Source organism: Dromiciops gliroides, chromosome 1 (genome assembly GCF_019393635.1).
Source record: "Dromiciops gliroides isolate mDroGli1 chromosome 1, mDroGli1.pri, whole genome shotgun sequence".
NCBI lineage: Eukaryota > Metazoa > Chordata > Mammalia > Microbiotheria > Microbiotheriidae > Dromiciops > Dromiciops gliroides.
In genome coordinates this window covers 51,187,969-51,208,413 of record NC_057861.1, presented here as the reverse complement: position 1 = coordinate 51,208,413, position 20,445 = coordinate 51,187,969, and the positions used below count along the sequence as shown (strand labels likewise).

The 20,445-nt window shown below is 43.3% G+C and overlaps 1 protein-coding gene across 2 annotated transcripts in view; it reads left to right on the top strand.

Annotated features, from left to right (window-relative positions):
- Positions 1-737: 737 nt before the first annotated feature.
- The window catches only part of FKBP8 (FKBP prolyl isomerase 8), a 36,548-nt gene continuing 16,840 nt past the window's right edge, over positions 738-20,445 (top strand). The window contains exons 1-2 of one of the 2 annotated variants that reach the window (XM_043976330.1): positions 738-866; positions 2,307-2,589. In XM_043976330.1, the coding sequence (XP_043832265.1) occupies positions 2,322-2,589 (268 nt within the window). In that variant the 5' untranslated portion in view covers positions 738-866; positions 2,307-2,321. Of the gene's footprint in view, positions 867-1,431; positions 1,574-2,306; positions 2,590-20,445 lie in introns of those variants that run through there. The other variant, XM_043976329.1, reaches the window with a different exon arrangement.

The following is a 20,445-nucleotide window of genomic DNA, read 5'->3' as shown; positions in this document are numbered from 1 at the left end:
CATGTGTCATTTAGGCAAATAATTAGATGTATGAAATAAAATTACAGAATACCTATGATATGAAATTTTATATATACATATATAATTTCACATTGTATGTTCTTGTCAGCTGAGTTTTGCAGACGGGGAAACTAAGGCAATAGAGAGGATGGGTGTCAAAATTGGGCACAGCTTTGCCTCCAAGGATCCAGAAATCACTGGTGCTAACTACCTGGGGCCACACTGCTCTCCTTTCCGTCAGTTCAGGAGGTTCACACCGGTTAAGGGATGGGCAGGTAAATTTTTAACAACGCGCTCTGTAGGGGGAGGGGGAAGGGAAAGGGAGGAATTGAGGCAGAACACCCTTAAGTTTAATTTGAGTTATTAACATGCTCTCTATCAATTTCTAGACCTCAGCAATTAACATAACAATAAACTAAGGGACGACTTGTAGCGTTTGCCCACTTCTGAGGAGTGCATGCTCTCGTTGTAAATTTAACAGCTGACTCCCAGAGCTGGTGAGAGTTGACCCCAGCCGGGTCCTGGACGTACCCTGGCTCCACCCTCCGGGCCCTGGCCTTGGACGTGACCTCCGCACCCACACATTTAGCCTCGGTCCCTTTAAGAGCTTGAAAAACCTTGGAAACCAAAGCAGGAAGGAGGCGGGTCCTCGTGCCTAGAGCGATACCCTAGCCAACCAATCCGGGAAGCCTTCCTGGCCGGCCCAGCCAAAGAGCGCTTTAGAGGGCGGGCCCAGAGCAGCTGATTCCCGAGGCCCGGCAGCAGCAGCGGCAGCAGCTGCTGCTGGGTGGGTGGGGGGGCCCGCAGGACCCCGGGGGTCCCGAGCTGGTACCACGTGTCCCCGGGGGAGCCGGGCTGGGACCTCGGTAACTCCCGGGGCTCGGGCTGGTCGGGGAGGCCGGAGCGGGGAGGCTGCTCGAGCTCGAAGCGGGTCGAGGGTTGGAAACGCGGCCTGGGGGCCGGGATGGGGGCGGGGGACCCCCGAGGGAGCCCAAGGCCTCGCCGTTGGGGCCACCCTTGGCCGCGCGGGGGAGGGGGAGGCCGAGATCTGTCCCCGGGGCCCAGACATCCCGGCCCTGCCCCATCCACTCGGGGTGGGCCGTAGGGGGTCCCAGGGGCTGGGGGTGGAGGAACAGGGACCCGTTCAGGTGGGTAGGAGGGGGGGCGTGGACAGAGCCCTTTCCCTGGACAGGATCGCAGTTTTAGAGATGGGAGGGACTACAAGAGTCAGCTCGTCCAACTGCCCCCCTCCCCCCATTTCACAGAGGAGGAGACTGAGACCCAGAACATGACTTGCCCAAGGTCATCTGTGGGTTGGTTGTCAATGGCAGAGCTGGGATTGGACCCCAGGGCCCTTGACCCTCCCTACACTGGATGGAGGTTCTCTGATCAATGATCACTTCCCCCTCTAGAGGGAAACTCTCCCCCTGACTCCATGGAGCAAGGGTCCAGCCTCAGGCCTCTCTGTTGAAGGGGCTTCTGGGTGTCCTCTATCCCACCCTCCACCTCCATACCTGCTGACATCCCTCCCCAACCCTCACAGCACAGATGTTGGCAGAGGTCATCTCATCTGGTAAATGTTTGACCTGTCAGATGCTGTCAGTACATGTTCTGAAGGCCATATCCTACCCCCCCCCCATTCCCATCCCAGACCCCAAGCAGCCTTTCTTCTTCTTGCCCTCCAGTAATGAGGGTGAGGGCTGGAGAAGATGATGAGGCTTGAGTGGGCAGGATGGTCTAGTGGAAAGAGCCCTAGAGGGATCATCAGGAGAATTGTGGTCATTTTCCCAGCTCAGCCTGATTGGCCAACTCTGTGGCTTTGGACAGATTCCTCTCCCTCTTCCCACCTGGCTTTTTTTTTTTTAATCTACAAAATGGCAGGGATTCTGTGATCACTGAAAGGTAGAGCTGGACCTTAGGGGCCAACTAATCCAGTTCCTTCATTTTGACAGGTGAGGAAATGGAGTCCTAGGAAGGTAGAGTAAGACTTGCCCAGGGTCAAATGACAGGGCTGGGTTTCATATCCAGCTCTTCTGAGACCAAGTCCAATGTCCCCTCTACCTCCTCTGAGGTCCCTCCCAGCTCTGATACTGTGTTCTAAGGCCCTTTCTCCTCTTACTATTAGGAACTTGGTTCTACTGTAGCACTCCCTCTCTGAACCAGGGAAAGTTCAAGGATAGAGACAACTGTGTTCTGCTGAAAGGGATGGGATTTGAACTTGGTTCCCTCTCAACCTAAGCTCTTTTTATTCCTTTGTTGGCCCTGGGCTACCCTTCTTTCTCTGTACCCCTGCCCCTCACCGGCAGCATCCCTCAAGAACCATGGCCTCCAAAGCTGCGCCCCCCACTGCAGAACCAGGCCCTGTTTCTCCCCTACCTTCCGGGGCTGCCCAGCTGGATGCGGGTGAAGATTTTGAGGTCCTAGATGGAACTGAAGATGAAGAGGAGGAAGATGATGATGACCTGAGTGAGCTGCCCCCCTTGGAGGATCTGGGAGCATCCCAAAATGAGGAACCCACTGAACCTCAGCCTGTAACATCTGAAGAGACAGGGAATGCACCCCCCCTCCAGGAGTGGATGGATATATTGGGTAAGGGACTTGGAACTTCCAGTCTTGGGGCGGGGGGGGGGGTGGGTTAGGGCTGGGTCTGAGGATGGGCATGGGTGATTTCATTCATCTGTACAACAAACATTTATTAAGTGTTCATGGTCATTCAACAGGCACTTATTAAGTGCTTCCTATGTACCTGGCATTGTATTAGGTGCTGAGTATTACAGAGACAAAAATGAGTGTATACATTATGTGCAAGACAAATTAAAGCATTACTGGTTGGGGTAAGGTGTGTATGGTTCCTTAGTTGAAAGAAGAGAGTGGAAATTAGAATGATAATAATAATAATAGCTAGCATTTATATAACGCTTTATAAACCTCTCATTTGATTCTCACTATACCCTGGGAAGTAGATACTGTTATTACCCCATATTACAGATATGGAAATGGAGGCAGGCAGATGTTAAGTGACTTGTCTACAGTCACACTGCTAATAAGTGTCTGAGACAATTTGAGCTCAGGTCTTCCTGAATCTAGGTTCAGTGCTCCATCCACTGTGCCACCTTAGCTTGTTTTTTTTCCCCCCCTGGGCAATGAGGGTTAAATGACTTGCCCAGGGTCACACAGCTACTAAGTGTCAAGTGTCTGAGGCCAGACTTGAACTCAGGTCCTCCTGTGCCACCTAGCTGCCCCCCACCTTAGCTTGAGTGAGAGATGGTCTCTACTGTCATAGAGCTTACAGTTCATAAAAATACAAATCAGAATGTGATAAGTACAAAATAAGAGTACATCATCATTGTTCAATGAGGGAGAGAGGGAGGTAGGGAGCTGCACTTGCAGTCTCCTCAAGAACAGGGACTGTCTTTTGCCTCTTTTTGTATCCCTGGTACTAAGCACAGTGCCTGACACATTATAGATACTTAATAAAAGTTTATTAATTGAATGGAGAATTGATTGAATTGGAATTGAGAACACTCAAGTTTAAGTCACTGTATTATTTTTGTGATCATGGACAAGTCATTCAATCTTCCTGACCCTCAGTTTCTTCTAAATATTTCTATGTCTTTAAAAATATTTCTTTTTCAATCAGAAAAAAATCTGCCTTCACTCCCACCTCTTGTTCCTCCCAGTTGAGAAAGAAAGAAAAACAAAACTCCTGTTACAAGCATGTGTGATCAAGCAAAACAGATTTCTGCATTGGCCATGTCCAAAAAAAATATGCCACAATCTGCATTTAGTCCTTCACCTCTGTATTTGGATGTGGATCCAGAGTAAGTTTTTTCATGACTTCTCTGAAGTCTGGTCATTGGTCCATTGATCAGAGTTGGTTGTTTTTCACAATATTGTTGTTATGATATACATTGTTTTTTGGTTCTGCTCACTTCACTCTTCATCATCAATTCATACAAGTCTTCCAGGTTTTTTGAAACCATCACCTTCATCTTTTCTTACAGAACAATATTATTCTATCACATCTTTATACCATAATTTGTTCAGGCATTCTCCAAATTAATGTGTACCTTCCCTCAGTTTCCAATTATTTGTCACTGGAAATATTGCTGCTGTAAATATTTTTGTATATTTCTAGGTAGAGTTTGTTTTGCTTAGGACTGATCCCTCCCTTAATTTACCCTCCCTCTAATTTCCCTCTTTCCCTTCATGTGTATTATGTATTCTTTTTTTTTTTTTTTTTGGTGAGGCAATTGGGGTTGAGTGACTTGCCCAGGGTCACACAGCTAGTTAAGTGTTAAGTGTCTGAGGCTGGATTTGAACTCAGGTCCTCCTGAATCCAGGGCCGGTGCTCTATCCATTGTGCCACCTAGCTGCCCCTGTATTATGTATTCTTCTCTCCTTTAATCAGTTTAGATAAAAGTGAGGTTTAGATGTCTTTGGCTCCCCCTACCCCTTTCTTTCTTGTTTGTACAGACTTCTACTTGCACACCTTGAGTATATGTAAGATAATTTCCCCTAACTCTCCTTTCTCTCCAGTTGTACTCTTCCCTCCCTTTTCTTTCTTCTTCTTTTTTTTTTTTTGTTAGTGAGGCAATTGGGGTTAAGTGACTTGCCCAGGGTCACACAGCTAGTAAGTATTAAGTGTCTGAGGCCGGATTTGAACTCAGGTACTCCTGACTCCAGGGCCGGTGCTCTATCCACTTTGACACCTAGCTGCCCCTCTTTCTTCTTTTAAGATCATTAAGACATAAAAGAACTATTCTCAGGCCCTCTGTCTAATTAGACTTCCTCTCTGTCCCCAGATTATGATAGGGTTCTGAGGGGACATGGGTATCATCATCCCATATCAGAATATAAGCAGTTTATCCTTGTTTTGTTCTTAATGTTTGTTTGTTCATGTTTACCTTTTTGTGTTTCTCTTGACTCCTGTGTTTGCTCTTCAGAATTTCTACACAGTTCTGGTCTTTTCATCAAGAATGCTTGATGGCGCAGTGGATAAAGCACCAGCCCTGAATTCAGGAGGATCTGAGTTCAAATCCGGCCTCACACATTTGACACTTACTAGCTGTGTGACTCTGGGCAAGTCACTTAATCCTCATTGCCCTGCAAAAAAAAAAAAGAAAAAAGAATGCTTGAAAGTACTCTATTTCATTACAGATCCATTTTTTCCCCCTTATAAGATTATACTCAACTTTTATATGAATATTGTATTCTGAGCTCTCTGTTTCTTTCTGTGGTGGCTGCTAAATCCTGTGTGATACTGACTATACTTGAATTTCCTCAGGACTTGAATTCTTTCTTTCTAGTTGCTTGCAGTATGTTTTCTGTGAAATGGAAGCTCTAGATTTTGGCTGTGATGTTCCTGGAAGTTTTCATTTTGGGGTTTCTTTCAGGGGGTGACTCATGGATTCTTTCTGTTTCCACTTGGCCCTCTGATTCTAAAAGATTAGGCTTTTGGGGAGTGGGGGGTGGGGGTGGGGGGGTCCACTACTTCTTAAATTATCATACCTCCTTAATCAGTTTTTGAGGTCAGCTATTTTTGCTATGACATACCTTATATTTTCTTCTTTTTTTCAGTCTTCTGACTTTGTTTTAATATTTCTTGTTGTTTCATGAAGTTATGAGCTTTTATTTGGTCCCTTGTAATTTTCAGAGAGTTTGTTTCTTGGGCCAGATTTTGTACATATTGTGCCAAGCCTCCTAATTACCCGTCCAATTCTTTTAAACATAGTTCTCATTTCTTTCCAACTTTTTTTCCTCCAGCCCTCTCATTTGATTTATAAAAGCATTTTAAAAATTCTTGCTCCATCTCTTCCAGGAATTCTAGGTGAAATTTTGCTTAAGCTGCATTTTCCTTTGAGGCTTTGCTTGTAAATGTTTTGGAGACATCCTCTTCTTGGTTTATGGCTTGCATGACCTCATCACCATGATAGCTTTCATGGTGGGATTCTTTTTGTTTGTTTGTTCATTCTTACAGCCTACTTCCTAACTTCAGGCTTGATGTCAGAGCCATATTATGCACACTTCTGGAAAGAATGTCTAGTCTGGTCCTGCTTTTGCTGATTTTTTAAAAAATTTCCACATTAGTCATGTTGTGAAAGAAGAATCAGAACAAAAGGAAAAACCACAAGAAATAAAAAAACAAAAAAATGAAAATAGTATGCCTCAATCTTCATTCAGACTCCACAGTTCTTTTTATGGATGTGGAGAGCATTTTCCATCATGAATCCTTTGGAATTGTCTTGGATCATTGTATCACTGAGAAGTGCTAAGTCTATCAACAGTTGATTATCACATGGTGTTGCTGTTACCATGTACAATGTTCCATTGGCTCTGCTCACTTCACTCAACATCAGTGCATGTAAGTCCAGGTTTTTCTGAATTCTGCCTGCTCATTATTTCTCATAGCACAATAGTATTCCATTACATTCATATACCACAACTTGTTCAGCCATTCTCCAGTTGATGAGCATCTCCTCGATTTCCAGTTCTTTGCCACAACAAAGAGAGCTGCTATAAATATTTTTGTATATGTGGGTCCTTTTCCCTTTTTGTTGTTGTTGGGGTTTTTTTTTGGTGTGTTTTGTGTTTTTTGGGGGGGCAGTGAGGGTTAAGTGACTTGCCCAAGGTCGTACAGCTAGTAAGTGTCAAGTGTTTGAGGCCAGATTTGAACTCAGGTGCTTTATCCATTGTGCCACCTAGCTGCCCCGCCTTTTCCCTTTTTTATGATCTCTTTGGGATACAGACCTAGTAGTGGTATTTCTGGGTCAAAGGGCATGCACAGCCCCATAGCCCTTTGGGCATAGTTCCAAATTGCTCTCCAGAATGATTAGATCAGTTTACAATTCCACCAACAATGCATTAGTGTTCCAATTTTCCCACATTTTCTCCAACATTTATCATTTTCCTTTTTTGTCATATTAGCCAATCTGATAGGTGTAAGGTGGTACCTCAGAGTTGTTTTAATTGTTTTTGCTGCTTTCTTGGAGTATTGAATATTGTGTGATCTCAGGGACAGCTCAGGCTAGGACTTGTAAACTTTCAAGGGTCCTAAACTGAGTATGATCGCCATCTTCCTGGCCCAAGCTCCACAATCTCCTAACTTGGGTTTCATTCTGAGCAACAGGCCAGTGGCTTTGCCTCTGTTTGGAACTCTAGCCGACTGCTGCTGGACTCAGTCACTGTCAGCCCAGTGGACTTTGGCCTGAGATTCCTGCCCTGGTTATTCTGTTGAGACATGAACTGAGACCTTGAAGTCCTCCTGGGGTCAGTCACATAGCTACTGCTGCTGCTGCTGCTTGCTCCTTGCTTGTTACTGGTGCACAGCCTGGGACCTCCCTAGGTACAGGACTCCTCCATCAGTCCTGAATCTATGACCCAGAGCTTGAAAGTGAGCAGCAGGTAGTTTAGGCTCATTTCTTCTGGATCTTAGACCTCTTCTTGCCCTGGTGCACACATTCTCCCTGGGCTGCCGTGCTCCATGAGGCCTCCCTGGTTAGGCCCCAATCCCCAGTGTCCTTAGACCTCTCTGCCTGTTTCCTGCCTCTCTCTTTGTGTGCTAACCTGGGCTGGAAAAATGGCTTAGCGTGATTTTTTTCCCCTTGGATTTCTCAACCAGCATTCAATCTGACTTGTTTCCCAGACCTGTTTGGAGGAGATAACAGGAGGGAACCCCTCAGACGTCTTCCTGCTCCTCCACCATCTTGGCTCCATCTCTCCCCTCTTCTGTACACTTTGATGGCTCACCTGGGATCTCATAGATGCGGGTACTCCTAGTGCTACAGATGGAAACCCATCCATGGGACCTTCCTCTAACTACCTCATCCTTTATCTTTTAGTCTTCATCCCCAACGGGCCTAGCTTCTAGCCTGGTCATGTATCTTTCTGCTGTTACTTTTTATATGAGTTTTTACAATGAGGTATTTCACATTTTCTTTTTTTTTTTTTTCATTCTTTTGATTCTGTTTGAGTGATTCTTGGTGTCTCAGAATCATTAGCTTCCATCTGCCCAATTCTAATTTTTTTTTTCATGAGGCAATTGGGGTTAAGTGACTTGCCCAGGGTCACACAGCTAGTAAGTGTCAAGTGTCTGAGGCCGGGTTTGAACTCAGGTCCTCTTGAATCCAGGGCCAGTGCTCTATCCACTGTGCCACCTAGGTGCCCCCCAATTCTAATTTTTAAGGCATTATTTTCTTCAATAAGCTTTTGCACCTCCTTTTCCATTTAGCCAATTTTCCCCCCTATTTGCCTAATTGTATTTTTTAAGGAACTATTTTCTTCAGTCAATTTTTGTGCTTCCTTTTCCAACCTGTCGACTCTTTTTTCTTTTTCTTTTTTTTTTAAATAAAAGTATTTTATTATTTTCCAGTTACATGTGTGACGTTTAAAACTAAATGTGTGGTTGCCTTAAATTAGAAGCTTTAGCATTAGTCTTTGGGCATTAAGCATTTATTAAAGCATACCAGGTATTAGTAAAAAGAGAACAACTGGGTCAGAAAGTTAAGAAAAGGCCTATCCAGCCTAGAGTTCCAGCCTGGTCTGGTTTTTCCTCAAGTTCTCCACCAGGAGCTTGCTTCAGCCAGGAACTGCTCTAGCAAACTGCATGTGGAAGCTTTTTATAGGTCTGGAGGAGAGGCGGTCCTTACACACTGCTTCAAGCTGATTGGTTAGCGTCATCCAAATCCATTGGTTCACTGGACTTGAGGGTGGTCTTGTATTGATGTCATGGTCCACAGCCTCTGAGAACACTCCCTCTTGGGAGTCAGGCAGGTGTGGTTTTAATCAAGTCAACTTTAAGTGAGTTAATCAGCAGAATCAGTCAGTCTCACTTAATTCAATCAGTCTAGATTAATCTCTGGTTGGGACCTTTGGCTGTTAACATTATATCTTACACATGTGAGAATAGTTTTCATTTTCAAGATTTGTTTTCATTGGATTTTTAGTTTCAAACTTTTCTCCTACCCTCCCTTCCCTCCCTCCTCCCCAAGATGGAAAGCAGTCTGATATAGGTTATATATGTGCAGTCACATTAAACATATTTCTGCATTATGTTGACTCTTTTTTTCATAATTTTCTTGCATAACTCTCATTTTTCTCATTTCTTTTCCTTCTATCTCTCTTATTTGATTTTGTTGTTGTTGTTGTTGAGGCAATTGGGGTTAACTGACTTGCCCAGGGTCACACAGCTAGTAAGTGTCAAATGTCTGAGGCTGGATTTGAACTCAGGTACTCCTGACTCCAGGGCCGGTGCTCTATCCACTGTGCCACCTAGCTGCTCCTCTCTTATTTGATTTTAAAATTCCTTTTTGAGCTCTTCCAAGAAGACTTTTTGGTCTTGAGACCAATTTATCTTCCCCCTTGAGGCTTCAGATGTAAGGCATTTTGCCAATATTGTCCTCATCTGAGTTTGTCTTTTGGTCTTCCTTGTCACTAGAGAAGCTCTCAATGGTAAGGGTCCTTTTCTGTTTCTTACTCATATTGTCGCCTATTTTTTTACTTTTAAAGTTGAATTCTGCTCCTATGGCACAGGGGCCACTGTTGCAAGCTTCTTGTGTTGGGGACCAGGGGCCTGGTCACTGGCTTTCTGCTCTGAGGCCTCTGGCTTTCAGATTCTTCACTGCCCTGCGCTTGCTTCCTGAACTGGGATGGCTTGGCCTACTTGTGCCTGTCCTGTGGGTGGTTCTCTAGTTGGCAGTTTGCCCTCTCAGCCAGAGCTGGGTGGTCTCACAACTGGCCTGCTGCACCACCAGCCTGCTGAGCTAGGACCAAGAGGCCTAAGTTGCTGATCTGTGCTGTGGCCAAGAGCCTCCTGTTAACTTGCCCAGACCCTCTCCCTGCTGTGCTGCACTGAGCTGCGCTGCGTTCCCCTTTCACCCAAGTGAGACAGACTTTTCCTGAAGTCTTCTAAATTATCTCAAGTTGGAAGATTGTGTCTCTCTGTCTTTGTGTAGGTTCTTGTAGCTCCAGAATCCATTTAAAGGCTTGACTTAATGTTGTTTCTGAGGGAAACTGGGGAGAATGGCAGAATGTTGCTGCAGACTCCAGCCTGCCATGTCCTCATCTGCTGCTCTTAGTGGCACCCTGCAGGTTTAATTCTGTGTAGGCTGGTGTTCTATGAGCAGCAGCCACACGACATCACCAAAAGACATTGGATGTGAAAGAGATGGGCTTTCATTTTGGGAGAAGCTTGGGGTTACTGACGCATCCCAAAGGCAAATCCCCTCTTTTCCCCTCCTCCTTTGTGCCCAGCTCCTGAAGCACCCTCCCTGGAAGTCTACTGCTACATACTAGTTAATTTGCTCCTTGTCTGTACCTTGGTTTCTCATGCTCTGCATAGTAAGTATTCTTCACCTGTGTGATTTTACCCGTGAGGATTGTTAGGCCAAACACTTTTGAGTGATGATGCATCTCATTTAGGACACTTTGCAAAGTTTTGGGGCTGGACACTGTTATTCAACTGCCATCCATAAGCAGAAGCACTTCACCGTTTATATGGGGGGTGGTGGTGAACATTTTTTGAGTCCTACCCCTTTGGTAGTCAGTCTGGCTTAGGCCTGTGGGGTCCTCTCACAATGGTGCTGTTAAATGCATACAAATAAAACAATAGGGTTTCAAAATGAACCAATTCTTTTGAAATGTAGTCATCAAAATACAAAAAAATTCATGGGACCCCAGGTTGAGAATCTCTAATCTATGGGTAATTCCTCTCTAAATAAAACTCTATTTTGACTGTCCTTCATGTTTATGGCAAGCACAGGTCTCCCTGCTTTATACCTCCCTTGATAGATAGTAGTAATCAGAAGTCATTGGACAAAGCTAATGGTGTTGTGACATCTTTAGAGGAACTGCATGTGATTTTACCTTCCGTGTTGCCTTACCAAATCAAATGGACGTTTTGTTTTGTTTGGGGGAGAGGGAAGGGGAGGGAGGACTAGATCTGCAATTTCATTGGCATATGGAACTCTCAACCAGGGCAGATTTGTACCTGCTTCACAACCTGGAGTCTTAGAAAATTGCTTGGGCCACTCAGGGAGTAAGTAACCAGCTCAAGGTCACATAGCCAGTATGTTTTCAGCAGTAAGATTTGAACTCTCATCTTCATGACTCTGAGGTCAGTCCTCAGTATAAAATACCACACATGGCTCCCTTTTCTTTTTGATTGTCAATAAATAAAAAGCCCAGTAGGATCTCGTGTTTTCTACACCTGTTAGTCAGTTCTGTGATGGTAAAGATGTGGTCTGCTATAGAACATAGATTCGTGAAAGCCAGTCTGTTCCCTTTCATGCCTTCATCAATGATTCCTCTCTATGTGAAGATGCGTCCCCTAAGAGTTTTACACAGATAAAGCAGTAGATATCGTTTCTTTTTTCTTTTCGGGGGGGGGGGGGCCGGGGCCATGGGGGTTAAGTGACTTGCCCAGGGTCACACAGCTAGTAAGTGTCAAGTGTCTGAGGCCGAATTTGAACCCAGGTACTCCTGACTCCAGGGCTGGTACTTTATCCACTGCGCCACCTAGCTGCCCCCTAGATATCTTTTCAATAACCTTTTTAAAGTACAAACAAGCCCTGTGATTTCCCCCACCCCTAAATGTTCATTAGCCTCCACTCTCTTAATTATCTAAAGAACTGATCCCTCAATGTCCTCAAAGTCATGTTGCCACCAACATCAACCTTTTCTCTGGATTCTTAGTCTAGCCCAGCTCCTCTTTTCATCTTAATTTTCTTTTGGCACCATTTCTTCATCCCCTTATAGTTCATTGAGTACTCTGATGTTAGGAGTCCAGTGGTGGGGGCCCCACCAAAAGAATTTGATAGAGAAAGTTTTAGAAATGTTTTTTTTTTCTATCTTTTATTCCATGTTTCATCCTTGCATGATACAGGGATGATCTGTCTTAGATGGTTCCCACATCAAGTTTTCTGTAACCTTTGCTTTTTTTTTTCCTCCACTACTTTTCCGTGTCTTATGAGACAACATACTGCTTATAATCTCGTACTCCTCCTTAAGTTTTGGTTTTTTCCTCCTTAAGTTTTTATAAAGAAGTTTACATTTTAAAACAGTATGGCTCTCGCCTGCATATCCTTCTACCTGGCAAAGAGGTCAAACACTTACTGGGTGAGGTGGTTTCCAGGGTCCTTTAGTTTCTTTTTTGTGGTGGTTACCATTTACATTGGTTAAATTTTCTTAAGCAATAGTGATCATCTGTGTCCATGTAGGTTTTCCTATCCATTTCCCATTTTGGGGGCATCAGTAACTTATTTAAATATGTCAGGTTAGAATTGCCTCAGTTGCGTGCCATGTCATCCCATTTTATTATTTTTTTCTCTAATTTGATATGATTTTTATCTTTCCTCTAACAAATCAGTGATCTGACTCTATTTGGACAGCTGACTCCGAAATAGCTCCCAAACTGTGAACTCATTGTTTCTTTCTTGCCTGTTGGTAATATAGAATGAATTTTGTTTTTGGAGATGTCATTTGGTGCTTGCCATGTCTAATGCCCCCCAATTCCCTTTTTGAAAAATCTGTATAATCATGAGGCTTCTGTGTAGTTTTCAGGCCTCTGGATTGTTTATTACTCGGAAACCATGTTTTCCAATGTGTTTTTCCCTTGCCTTTCCTATACATACCTTTGCATTGGTGTTGATAAGTATTAAAACACCTGTTGGTTTTTTTTAAAGATAGTTTTAGCAAGTTGTACATACAGTTTCTCTATCACTTTATCCTCTGCACAAATATTGATGTGTAAGTTGTAATTATCCTCGTGGTGGTATTTTTGTAAATGCTTCTTATGAACACTGCAGTAGGAGATGATCCACGGAGACAGCCAAGCCATTTATCTGCCTCTTTTAGCTGTCCCTCCCATTTAGCTGCAATTTCCTTTTGTCTTTTGGTTTTATTTATATTGAGAATGTCCAGATTAACAGGGTTTAATGTCCCTCGTTCCTTGGTTAATAGACAAGGACCTCAAGATTAGTGTAGTGGTGTCAAACTCAAATAGAAACAAATCCCCACAGGCTGCCTACTGAGAAAACCACAAATTAATGTTCTGTTGTGTTTTTACTTATTTTGTTAAACATTTCCCAATTTCATTTCAATCTGGTTCAGGCAGGGAGTCTTACTGAGACCTTACTTTTTTTCCAGTTTGATAGAGCCTACCATAAGTTATGCTCCACCAATAGAGCTTTAGAGAACTCATGAGGTGGTGGATGGGAACCTTGGTTTGGGTTGGGGCGGGAGGGGTGGTGGTGGAAGGTTTTATTTATGTGCATTTATTATTTCTCTCCCACTTTCCCTTCTTCCCGGTTGAACAATAAACAAATTAAATCTTCATAACATATTTTTTAGGCCATTAAAATGCATCCCCACATGGCCCATGTCCAAAAACATAGGCCTCATTCTTCATTTTAAGTCCATCCCCTTTCAGACAGGAGGTAGGCAGTGTGGTCCATCATCAGTCCCTGGGATTCATGGTTGAACATTGCTTTGACCAGAGTCCTCAAGTCTTTTTAGATGGAGATAAATAGAGCACTTACCTCCCAAGGTTGTTGGGATCAAATGAGATAATAATTGTAAAGTACTTAGTATAATGCCTAGCAAATAGTAAGCACTATATAAATGGTAGTTATTGTTGTTTTTTTTTTCAGGGCAATGAGGGTTAAGTGACTTGCCTAGGGTCACACAGCTAGTAAGTGTCAAGTGTTTGAGATCAGATTTGAACTCAGGTCCTCCTGAATCCAGGGCTGGTGCTTCATCCACTGCTCCACCTAGTTGCCCCATTGTTATTTCAAAGTTGGTTTTCTCTATGATGTCATTCTAAAAATTGTTCTCCTAATTCTCATGTGACTCTGCATTAGTTCATAGTGGTCCTCCCAGTTTCCTTTGGAAACTGTCCATTTTGTCATTTCTTATGACACAAGAACATTCTTTTACTTTCATATGCAGTAATGAGTCTAGCCATTTTCCAGTACACAGGTACTGCCCTTTGTTTCCAGTTCTTTGCCACTATAAAAATGGTTACTATAAAACATTTTGTACAGATGGGTCATTTTCCAGAATTTTTCCTCTGCTTTGAAGTATGGGCCTGTGAGTGGCATAGCGGGGTCAAAGGACATGCATAATTTAGGGACTTTGGGTGGAGTTCCAAATCACCTAAAGTAGTTCACGGTTCCACCAGAATGGAGGGAACCTCGGTATAGGTTCTTGTACATACTAGGGATAGATATTCTTACATTTACATAATTAATGTAAAGTACTTTGCAGACTTTAATGCACTTTCTAAATTCTGGTGGTGGTGGTAATGATTATAACATCACTTCTTCCTGGGAGGTTGTAATTCATACTTCAGGAAAAAGAGAATTAAGGAGTCAGTAAGTCAGTAGTAGGTTTATTAAAAACCTACTGAAGGGAAGCTAGGTGGCACAATAGATAGAGCACTGGGCCTGGAGTCAGGAAGACCTGAGTTCAAATCTGGCCTCAGATGTTTAATAGCTGTGTGACGCTGGGCAAGTCACTTAATCTTGTTTGCTTCAGTTTTCTCATCTGTAAAATGAGCTGCGAAAGGAAATGGCAAACCACTCCAGTATCTCTGCCAAGAAAACCCCAAATGGGGTCAAGGAGAGTCAGGCACGACGGAAATGACTGAACAACAAATGTGCTGGACATGGTGCTAAGTGTTGGGAAAGTGGGAGATTTTTGAGTAGAAGAGTGACCACAGTCAATCTATGCAGAAGGAAGATGAGCTTGGTTAACCTTTGAAGGGTGAACAAAATAACAAAGCTCTCATTTGTATGTTGCTTTAAGATTTATAGTGGTTTTCTCATGAGGCTCTGCTGAAATCAGTCCCATTCTTCATTTCACAGAGGAAGACGCTGCAGTTTACAAAGTGACTTTTCCAGGGCTACTACATAGCCCACCCCAGAGGGTCCTAGGTGGGGTTTGGACCTCCAAGTCTGGGCTGTGCTTCTAGGGGCACAGCTCTGAGCACCAAGGAGCCAACAGTGCCCCTGTCCCCTGCTCTTGTCCAGCCTCATCTGGAGGATTGTCTTCTGATGTGGGAGCCACATTTTAAGAAGGACGCTGATAAACCCCCGAGTGTCCAGAAGAGGGCAGGCACTGTGGCAAAGGGCCTGGAGACTAGGTCATAGTCATGGAGAGATCTTGTGAAGGGAATAGGGGTGTTTAGTTTGGAAAAGAGAAGATTCTGGAGGGACATGAAGGGCTGTCACGAGGCAGAGGGAGCAGATCCAAAAGCAGTGGGGGAAGCTGGGAGAGGCAGATTTGGGCCGGATGTTGAAAGACAGCTTCCCAACACTAAGAGGTGACCCACAATGGATGGGGGACCCTCTGTTGGGTACGTTGTCCCGAGGATTCCTCTTGGGTATGGGACAGCCTGGATGGTTGCCAAGATGGTCTCTCTGAGCCTCCTATTTGGGGCTTCTGGGTACCCCATGTGCCAGACATGCCCTGCTGCATTGTACCAGCACCGGAAGTCTGTCTGCCATCGAATTAATCATCTCTTCTTTCTGAGGGTGCTTCCTTGGGCCCAGTGCAGTCTTCCTCCCAGTGGCTCAGGCTCAGACCCCAGCATCAGGCCTGACTCTGCCCTTCCCCTCATTCCCCAGTCAGGCAGTCTCCCCCAAAACTTCTTGGCATCTCCTCCCCTCCAGCTCCATCCTAGGCCCTGTTTCCAGCAGCCTCTACACTCTAGCTGTAGCTTTCACCATGGCATCCAGAATTGGCCTTTCACTTGGGTGAGGAAGGGTAGCAGGCTGCACTCCCTGGATTGGATGTAGAAAGTGTACAGGGCAGTGAGGTGTCACACGATTGGACAGGCAGGGAGGGGCCAGGTGGTGAAGAGCCTCAGATGCCAAGCTGAGGATTTTGTATTTGATCTTGGAGGCAACGGGGAGCCATTGCAGTTTGTTGAATGGGAAGGTGGCATGGACAAACCTGTGCTTTCAGAAAATCACGTTAGTGGTTGAATTGAGGACAGACTGGAATGGGAAGAGACTTGAGGAAGGGAGGCCAGCCAACAGGCTATTGCAGTGGTCCAGATGAGAGGTGATAAGAACATACAACATACACCAGGGTGGAGGCTCTGTGAGTGTAGTGAAGGAGACACACACACACACACGTGCGCGCGCACGCGCGCATGCATTCATTGTTGGTCAGTCGTGTCCAACTCTTTGTGACTCCATGTAGGGTTTTCTTGGCAGAGATACTGGAGTGGTTTGCCATTTCCTTCTCCAGCTCATTTTATAGATGAGGAAATTGAGACAAACAGGGTTAAGTGACTTGTCTAGGGTCACACAGCCTGTAAGTGTCTGCAGCTGGATTTGAGCTCAGAAAGATGAGTCTTCCTGACTCCAGGCCTGGGGCTCTATCCACTATGGTGCCACCTAGCTGATATGTGTATATGTATAGGTATATGTATATACATACGTTTATGGGAGATGTTGTACAGGTGTAAATGACAAGATTTGACAACAGATGGGATATGTGGGCTGAGCATGAGTGAGGAGTTGAGGTGGTACCCAGATCATGAACCTGTGTGATTGGGATAAAGACAGTGCCCTTGACAGTAACAGGAAAGTTGGGAGAAGGGGAAGGAAGGTTTAGGTGGAAAGATTATGAGTTTTCTTTTGGATATGTTGAGTTTGAGATGCCTGTGGGGTATCCAGTTGGAAATGTCCAAAAGGAATTGGTGACATGGGACCAGAGCTCAGGACAAAGACTGAGGCTGAAACTATAGATTTGTGAATCATCTGCATAGAAATGAGAATTACATGGCAACTGATGAGATCATCAAGTGAAATAGTCTAGAACAGGGATTCTTTGCCTTCTTTGTGTCCTGGACCTTGCCTTTGGCAGTCCGGTGAAGCATATGGACCGCTCTTAAAATAAGATTTTTTTTTTTAAGCCTTCATAATTAAAGGAAATGTTAGACTTCAGTTAGAAGTTAGTGAAAATGTAAATTTTTTTTCCCTATCCAAATCTATGGACTCCTTGAAATCTATCCACAGACCCTAGGTTAAGAACACCTGGTATAGAGGGAGAAGAGAAGGGCCAAGACAAAGCTTTATAGTTGGAATATACTTTATTTGTCAAAAATTTTATTATCAAATGTTTAGGGGCATCATATAGATACCTCCCCTTCCCCCAGTGTAATCCCAAATAAATCACCCCACAGTATAATATTCCTGAAAAATAGTGTAAGTGAAGCAACATCAAGAGGGTGACGAAGGACCTAATAGACCTAGATTCTCTGTCCCTCTAGGAAAACCAGTCACCATGAACACAACAGCGAACACCATTAATTTACACTCAGAAGGATTTATTTATTTTTTTTGCAGGGCAATGAGGGTTAAATAACTTGCCCAAGGTCACACAGCTAGTAAGTGTCCTCTTGAATCCAGGGCCGGTGCTTTATCCACTGCACCACTCAGCTGCCCCCACACTCAGAAGGATTTGATAGGAATGTCCTCCCTAATTCTGTCCTTTAGTTCTTCATCAGGCAAGTCACATAGGGACCAAGGATAGGTAAAAAGAGCAACATCCTTAAAGGGTGACCATAGTTTTTAAAAAAAAACCTTTTCCCCCCAGTCAAATGTAAAATCAATTTTTATTGTTCATCTTTTAAAACTTTTGAGTTCCAAATTCTCTCCCTTCCTCCTTCCTCTCCTCTCTCCCCAAGATGGCAAGCAACCTGATATAGATCATATATGTGCAGTGTAACGATTGGAATGATGCCACCTGCTGGAGAGCTACTGTAGGAAAGCTCAACCATGAGGAGAAGGCGCCTGAGAGCAAGCCATGAGGTCAAGTCCTTGGCGTCTGGAAGTGGTGTTTGCTCCTGGGTACTCTTGATCAAAGCTATCAGCCAATTAGCTTGGAGCTGTGTATGTGTGGGGACAGTACATTTCCAGTTTTCACAGGAGGCTTGTGGGATTGAGGAAGGGGTGGTTCGCGCTCTTTCTTGAGGACTCTTGTGGAGAGTGGAGCTAAAATGCACTCTCCCTTTGATAGATAGATGAATCTAGGCCTTTTTCTCGCTCTTCATCAAATTCTTATTCTCCTTAATAAATGTTTAAAAGTCTAACTCTTGCTAAAGCTTATAATTTATTGGCGACCACTCATTAGATATTTTAGACAGACTAGCTAGAATTTTAGCCTCTTACAGCAGCCATGCAAAATATACCTCCACAATAGCCATGTTGTGAAAGAAAACACAAACCAAAAGACAAGTAACGAAAGAAAAAAACAACAACCCCAAAACAGGCATGGATCAGCATTCAGACTCCATTACTTCTTTCTTTGGAGGTAGATAGCATTTTTCATCATGAGTGTTTTGGAATTATCTTAGATCATTGCTGCAAATAGCTAAGTCATTCACAGTTGATAATCATGTAATATATATATATATATATATATATATTTTTGGTGAGGCAATTGGGGTTAAGTGACTTACCCAGGGTCACACAGCTAGTAAGTGTCTGAGACTGGATTTGAACTCAGGTACTCCTGAATCCAGGGCTGGTGCTTTATCCACTGTGCCATCTAGCTGCCCTGATCATCATGTAATATTGCTGTTACTGTGTACAGTGTTCCATGACTCTGCTCACTTCACTTAGCACAGTTCATTTAAGTCTTTCCAGGTTTTTCTAAAAGCATTCTGCTTATCGTTTCTTATAACACAATAGTATTCCATCACAATCATATACCACAACTTGTTCAAACATTCCCCAAATGATGTGCATACCCTCAATTCCCAATTCTTTGCCACCACAAAAAGAGATGCTATAAATATTTCTGTATATATAGGTCCTATTTTCTTTGGGATACAGATGTAGTAGTGGTATTGCTGGGTTAAAGGATATGCAGTTTTATAGCTCTTTGGACATAATTCCAAATTACTCTCCAAAATGTTTGGATCCACCAACAATGGATTAGCATCCCAATTTTTCCATATGCACTCCAACATTTGTCATTTTCCTTTTCTATCATATTTGCCAATGTGGTGGTACCTCAGAGTTGTTTTAAATTGCATTCTTCTAATCAATAGTGATTTACAGTATTTTTTATGTGGCTATATATAGCTTTGATTTCTTCTTCTGAAAACTGCCTGTTCATATCCTTTGACCATTTATCAATTGGGAAATGATTTTTATTCTTAGAATTTGACTTAGTTTTCTATATATTTGAGAAATAAAGCCTTTATCAGAGAAACTTGTAAAAATTTTTTCTGTTATGATTATTGTGTATTCCCCTTCATCCTATTTTTCATCTGTTTATCCTTTTCTTTCTCTCCTATCACCCTGTCTCTCCTCAAAAGTGTTTTGCATCTGGATATTGCCTCCCTCAGTCCTTGCTTCCTTCTTTCAGTCCCCTACCTTCTTCACTGCTCCTAGTTAACTGTAGGGTAAGATAAGTATCTATACCCAACTGATTGTCGATGTTATTCCTTTTATTAGCCAGTTCCATTTAGAGTAAGGTTCAAGAGTTGTCTGCCACCCCCTCATCTTTTCCTTCATTGTAAAAGTTCTTTTGTACCTCTTTTATGTGAGATAATTTACTCCATTCTACCTCTCCCTTTCCTGTTCTCTCAGTGCATCCCTCTTTCTCACTCCTTATTTTTTTAGATATCTTATAGTCTAGTCACACCCAAACTCTCTGTCTATGTATATAACTACCCTAATAATAATTAAAGTTCTTAGGAGTTACAAGTATCATCTTATGTAGGAATGTTAGTAGTTTAACCTTATTGAATCCCTTATATTTTGTCTTTCCTATTTACCTTTTTGATGCTTCTCTTGTATGTGAAAGCCAGATTTTCTATTTAGCTCAGGTCTTTTCATTAGGAATGCTTGGAAGTCCTTTATTTCATTCATTTTTTTTCTTCTGAAGGATTATATTCAGTTTTGCTGGGTAGGTGATTTTTGTTTGTACTCCTAGGTTCTTTGCCCTCCAGAATATCATTTTCTAAGCTCTCTGATCTTTTAATATAGAAGCTGCTAAATCTTAGTGATCCTTGCTCCTGCTCCATGATATTTGAATTGTTTCCTTCCGGATGCATGAAGTATTTTTTCCTTGATCTGGAAGCTCTGCAATTTGGCTATGGTATTCATGGGAGTTTTCGTTTTGGGATTTTTTTTAATCATAAAAGTATTTTATTAGTTTCTAGTTACATGTAGAGATAGTTTTTAACATTTGGTTTTGTTTTTTTTTTTCTTAGTAAGGCAATTGGGGTTAAGTGACTTGCCCAGGGTCACACAGCTAGTAAGTGTTAAGTGTCTGAGGCCAGATTTGAACTCAGGTACTCCTGAATCCAGGGCCGGTGCTCTATCCACTGCGCCATCTAGCTGCCCCAACATTTGTTTTTATAAGATTTCTAGTTTCAAATTTTTCTCCCTCCCTCCCCCCTCCCCAAGACAGCAAGCAATCTGA